Below are 6,642 nucleotides of genomic sequence, written 5' to 3' on the forward strand. Positions count from 1 at the left end.
CGGTGCAGATGTAAGCTTTCAAATAAAGTGAATAAAATTACAGGCGGCATTCTGGTGTTAAGAAAATAGGCTTCTAATTCCACCTTTCCCCTCGAAATATTTGTGTAAGATAATAAGGAAGTGCTTGCTTTGCATGCAATGCAAATATGCATGAGAAACTAGGCGCGTATCTGGCTGTTATCTTTTTTTAAAAGAAAGGAAAAACCGTTCCCAATAATTTGTCAAAGTAATTAATTTGACGTCTTGCATATATGCGGTGCGGTCTCTGATTCCAAGGCCACCCAGGAGAGCGGCATTTGCCTGGTCCAATCGCCCTTCCCTCGTGGGTTTCGCATAACTACCTGTTGTGTCAGAGACGCGCGTTTCCAGCGATATAATATCGACAGGATATTATACAGCGCCTTTACAGCAGCGGGAGTTTCAAGAAGTCGTTTCGCACGGGTGAATTGGCACGCACATTGTGTGAGATATGCTTGTGGTGGTTTGTTTTCGGGGGGGGGGGGGTTCCACAGACGAGTAGAACTTACTGTAACACGAACGTGAAGGTTGTCCGAACGCTGTCGGTTGTGGTCTCCGGGCAACCCCACTCCACTGACCGTTGAAGCCGTTGAAGGCTCTCAACAAGATTAATTTCAGGGAAAACAGGGGTTCTTCTAAGATCAACATCGCTGTGCTCCAACGCCCTTAATGCCATTAACTGAGCAATAGGCGGAGTCATACCTTCCGGTAGGCCTGTGTAAGCTTTCTATGAATCTTAGAAATCACATAGAATATCATGTGTATAATTCACGTGCCTGTGACCGGATATGCAGATTATGCTGGCTTGTGATTTATTTGCCTTATTAAGATGTGGAGAGGTACAGTAGGAATAAACAGTTGCCTGGAATTTGCATTTCCCTGTAACCCAGAGAGAAACTGTTGAATAGTTAAAGCGTATTTACAGCATTTCAATGGAAATAAAAATGATTAAGATACATTCTCTGATAGTTTATATTATTGTGTTTTAATTTGATTGTACATTGCCTATGCTAAACTGGCTGTCTTCAAATGTATTTATTTTTCACACTTTTATGGTGTGAAGTAATTGAACTACAGACCGCAAGGTCGCTGTCCAAGTCACTGGTGAATCTATTGCCTGACCTTTATATCAGAGTTTACTCACAGCACTCGGCTGCTCAGTTGAGTGAACAAATACGGTCTAGGAGATATAAAATCTTAAACATTCGTAGTTCTTCAAAATATTAATAGACAATTTGTTGATCAAACAAACAATATCATAAAGGCATATTTTTGCATTTGTTTACAAAATTACAATTATTTCAGCAAGGGCTAAAAATGTTTTTTTGTTCGTTCTCCTTTAAACAAGCTTCCTGTGGGACGCATTCTTTCTTGTTTGCTCAGGAAAATAACGGGCGTTTTCAAAAACTCAACAGAACTCCCGTGCGAATCTTAGCAATCATCAGCTCGGACAAGCTTCTCCCGAAATCCCCTTAACCTCCCACTTAAGGTCCCCAATAATTTGCCTTGTTTTGTCTTTGGGGAAAGGGGGTTGCTGGAGACGCGGTGTGGAATGATATTAAGAGCAAAACACTGGTTTTGGGGACGCAGGGTATCGGTTACACTCGAATTTCCGTAGGCGCCAGAGGGCATTTGAGACCCATTAGGGAGGTAACCGTGCTGAAAGTCGGGGACCCCCACCAAACTCAGTCAGACACTAAACGGACAGTGGCTAACGGATTATTTCGACAATGTCACAGCCCGGTTACTTTGGAGAGTACCCACACTGTATAACGATATTTATTTAAAAGACATCATCCGCCGTGCAACAGGTGCTGCGCGGTGGAATCCCATAACCACGGACAGGTGCCGAGAAATAACGCCCGACCTTTAAGATGCTTTTCTGCGTCATCCCTCAGCAGAACCCTCGACATCGAAGATACAGGCCTCATAGAAATAAATCTAAACATGCTGGAACGAGAAGTTTTATTATTTCCGCGAACAATAGAAAAAATATCAACTAATATAAACTATATTTACATATAGCTGAATCAATATGGTGCCAATGGCAACAACAACGACAAGAACAACAACAACAACAATAATAATAATAATAATAATAATAATAGTCCAAGTAACTATAACATCAGAAACGTGAACGTAAAAGACATAAGGTATTGCTTCTAACTTAATCTGCTATAACGTGTGTAGCCTAAAGTAATTACATTAGGCCTATTTAACATTTAAATTATTTAACCAATGAGTATCTGTACATTGAACTCATCCTAATACAGGACAACATCTAAGGCCAATGTCAATTTAAATAACATATTTCCATATCGCCCGATTAATTTCCCAATTATAATGAGTAGTTAATAATGCAGAACTATTCACCCATTAGCCGGATGTGGATTAAAAATGGAAACCGGTGACTGAAATTAAAATGTTTGTACAAATTTGTTTAAATAAGAAACCAAGGCAGAAAGCTGTAGCCTAATTTTTCCCGTTTTGCTCTGTTTTGTTTCTGTATCTAATATGCCTTTAAAAAGTCTAGCCTATATTGAATGTACATTATTTTTATTCACTTTAATAGCGCACATCCACAAACGTAGATGACGAAACGTGATGTCACTGTAGAGCCGTGTAGGCCTATGAAATGTGCATGCCGGTGCTAGCTGAAGGATGCCTCAAGCGCGCGCCAGATCCCTGCGTCACAATGGGCTTGTGTCAACCTTCTCTGGGATTCCTGCAAGCATAAGGCATTTGCCATATTGCAGTGTATCAATGCAATGTACGCATTTACGCAGTTGCAAATATGGGCACTAACATGGTCAATGTTTAGCCAACTCTTACATTGTACTACATGTCGTCCCCGTTGGACACGTGTACTCTGTCAGGGCCGAATTAACACCGGACATTTTACTGTGTAGATTACTTGCATTCTTTTAGATATTCGAGCGTGGAATAATTGTAAATGCATTCATAAAATATAATATTTATTGTCGATTTGAGTGGGTTATGGTTTTGCGTAAAACACACGGTTATCTCGAAAATCCTATTACAATGGTACCCTCCCCTAGCGGATAGTCACGCCCATGCACAATCCAGATAAATTGTCAGCTCCCAAAAACCAGGATTTCAGAGCACAATTTGAAACGCGCGGCACATGTGTAGCCCCCAAAAATCCCAGCGGGACAGCTGACTTCCCCCCAAAAAAGCTACATGCTCCTAGTTTGCGGCCGCTCGCAGGTAACTGTCTAGCGATCATGTCCACGGGATCCATCAGCGACGTCGACGACTTCCACGAAGCGGAGCTTCTGGACGATATCCTGAAGCTGGGCTCCGGCAAAGACTCCAACACGGAGAGCACGGAGGAGAGCTCCAACGGCGACGCCGGCTCGGCAACAGAGGGGAAGACGGGCTCCGGTAAGAAGAGGAAAACATCGTCCAGGAAGAACACCCTGAACGGAGTAGCGCAGGAGGGCAAGCAGGTACAGAGGAACGCCGCCAACGCCAGGGAGAGGGCGAGGATGCGCGTCCTAAGCAAAGCCTTTTCCCGGCTGAAGACAACTTTGCCGTGGGTGCCGCCGGATACCAAACTGTCAAAACTGGACACGCTGAGACTGGCGTCAAGCTATATCGCCCACTTGAGACAGATTCTTGCCAACGACAAGTATGAAAACGGTTACATCCATCCGGTGAATTTGGTAAGCCGCTTTCAACACTTATGACTCATTGTAGAAAGTTATGTGAGATTATAATTTTAAATAAACACATGTAGTTTCACACTTCTTCATTCTTCGGTTAGGCTGCATTTTATGCTGCCTAGGTCGAGGAAAGAAATTGTTAAAATAATAGTAATGTATATGGCCGAGTATAATGTATTGGCCGAGAGCCAATCTACATTTACATGCACGTGATCTCACGGTGGATAATTGCATTATGACTTTGCAATGCTAAGTAGGTTGAAAACTATTTGATCATAGCCTAGTTCACGGTTAATGTTATTTTCCTATACAAATGAGAAATTAATCTAATTAAAATTGGTGACATTTTCAGTCCGTATAGGGCGTTTAGTAAATTGATAGTCACACAAGGGGACGGGAGACTTCAGAGCCTTTAGGACATAATTTAATTTAATATTTTTCCGTTCCATTTTAGTCGTTTCCGCTGTATTTTGGCTGAATAATTGTTTTCAAGTTTATATTATTTAGCCCCAAGAGATCATTTAAGATGTTCATTTATTGCAATGTTTTTTTTTTCCTTCCGATAAAATCTGCAGAACAGATATTTGGTTGTAAGCACCGTGTAGGTTCGTGTAGTGATGTGTAATTGCTGAAACGGTTGTCATTATGAATAACAGCATTCTCTTGCTTTTTCCCCTCTCCTGTTTAGACCTGGCCGTTTATGGTGGCAGGAAAACCTGAGAATGAATTGAAAGAGGTCCTGAACACAACACGGTTATGCGGGACTACGGCCTCTTGATCTAACTGAAGGACTTGGTACAGTAAATGGGAACAATGTATAGCTTATATTATAGGGGTAAAGGGGAAAAGACGCATTCTTCAAATAGAGACGCACGAGGGACCAGACGCAAAAGGGGACCAAAACTTCTCACTTGTTCCTCTCCAAAAGAAGCGACATATTTAAGGTGTTCACCATTATTTGCCCTGCTGGTTCAGGGCCAATGGGATGTCTGTTAACCATTTTAATTTTGTAGATTCTTTATAAAGGGGGTGTTGTTAAGTAGCTGCAGATACTTTTGCAGGTGACATCGATTGTCATCGCTGTAAATATGAGCACACAAAATATACTGTGTCCAATTTTATTTAGAATTTATGTAAATAAAATTGATTTGTATTACTGCAATTTTTTTTCGCCTTACTTGCACTTTTGTGGCTTTTGTTCAGGTTAAATACATAGACCTACATACCCTATAAATGTATTCGTGAACATTATTAACGTAGCCATTTGATTTTACGTAGTGACAAAAAAATGAACCCGAGCAAAACAGTGCCATCAGTGAGAAAGATAAGGGTATTTGTTTTCTTATTTAACAAAAGCAAGCAGAAATTACCATCTCAACTATATCTGCCTTAAAATAAACAAACATCTGTTATCAATTTGCTCATGGGTCGAGTGATTAATTAGGGGTAAAAAGCAAGTTATGCTAACAACGTTAGTGTTCAAAGTACCTTTTAGGTATAATTTTTCATATGGGCTACAGCAGGCCTACAAGTAGATAGGGGCTTTATTTTCAAAAGCGATGAAACGACAGCACCAATTCCGTGGAATAACGAACTGGATTAATAATGGTTAAAGTAAAGAACTACGCGGATGAAGATACTCATTGTTTACGCTGACATATTCTGAAAATTGTAAATCTGCACGGCTCTTAATCCCGAGCCAGACTCGTTGTTTAATACTGAAGGGTTATGACCGCAGTGTTTATACTTCGCGGACAGTTATTTATGCAGTGCTCCTTAGAAACTGGAGTTACAAGGCAAAGGCAATGTCAGAGAATACGCTCTGACCGAGCTTTAAAACATGGCTGGATGCAGGTGGAGAACCGTTAAACTACAGAGTTGGACTATCAAAGTGTTCTTTATTAGGGGAAAACGTATAAACAGGTATTTTCCGTTACAAAGAATTGTTGTTTTAAAGATAGGGTCGCATATCTCCATTCAACAATTCAGTATAGCCTAATTGGCGGCTGGAAAGATAACAACTTATTAGCCTTAGCCTATTCTTAAGGTAACAATGGCATTTGGTTTCAATTACTATATTGTGTATTTTTATAATAAACTATATTATCCTTTATTCACAATAACATAACACGCCTTAGTCTACCACGGAGGAAAAGTCGTTTGAAATAGTTAAATTAAATTAAATAATTTTAAAAATTAAATGATTTGCAACATTTATGAAACGGCTGCTGTCATATCTATTACACTGTCAGGGCTGTAGTTCTTCCATCTTAGGAGCAGTTGAAATTTGATGTGTACCAAGTGGAATTCATTCACGAGCACATCTCGGCCTACTAATTGGGATACAATGGTGTGCTCCTAAACTTCTCAACTTTGGAAAAATGCTAGCTAGAATGACACGCTAATTGTGTGCATTGTAACATGCTGTCCAAATGAACCCTGAGAAGAGTCTCAGATTATTTCTTCGTTTATTATATTATTTAATTTAATGTCTCTTGAAAGATGTATGGGCTAGCTGCTAGCACTTTGTATTTACTACCCTATGTCGACAAATGAATGAAAATGAAGCGGTAATTGATAAGATATTCTGTAATATATTAATGTGATTCTACAAAAGATAATTAGCTCAAGGTAGATTTTTTTTGTTCGTCTTTTTGTTTGTTTGTGTGTGTGTGTGTGTGTGTGTAGCTCATAACACTTTTTTGGGAAGTGCTTGCATTTATTGGACTCTAGCTAACGAATTAACGGACAGACCTAGGGATAGATTAGGATAAGAAAAAAGTCCTACAGATTTTCGGAAAAAGTAGGTTATACATGTGCGACATACACAGCTACGGCATCACTGTCGAAAGGACGCATGCCCCTTTCAACTCGGTAGAAAAAGAACAAAACAAAAAATCACTACACACCGTTGCCTTTAGGATCCAGAGTGTTGCAG

General features: G+C 40.1%; 1 protein-coding gene across 1 annotated transcript; it reads left to right on the forward strand.

The window, feature by feature from the left end:
• Window positions 1–3,151: 3,151 nt before the first annotated feature.
• On the forward strand, window positions 3,152–4,866 carry tcf21 (transcription factor 21). Its single transcript, XM_061243677.1, has 2 exons — window positions 3,152–3,704; window positions 4,393–4,866. Exons 1-2 carry the CDS (start codon window positions 3,264–3,266, stop codon window positions 4,480–4,482), a joined length of 531 nt encoding a protein of 176 aa, XP_061099661.1. The 5' UTR covers window positions 3,152–3,263; the 3' UTR covers window positions 4,483–4,866.
• Window positions 4,867–6,642: the final 1,776 nt, after the last annotated feature.

The sequence above is a fragment of the Conger conger genome, chromosome 5, assembly GCF_963514075.1.
Source record: "Conger conger chromosome 5, fConCon1.1, whole genome shotgun sequence".
Lineage (NCBI taxonomy): Eukaryota > Metazoa > Chordata > Actinopteri > Anguilliformes > Congridae > Conger > Conger conger.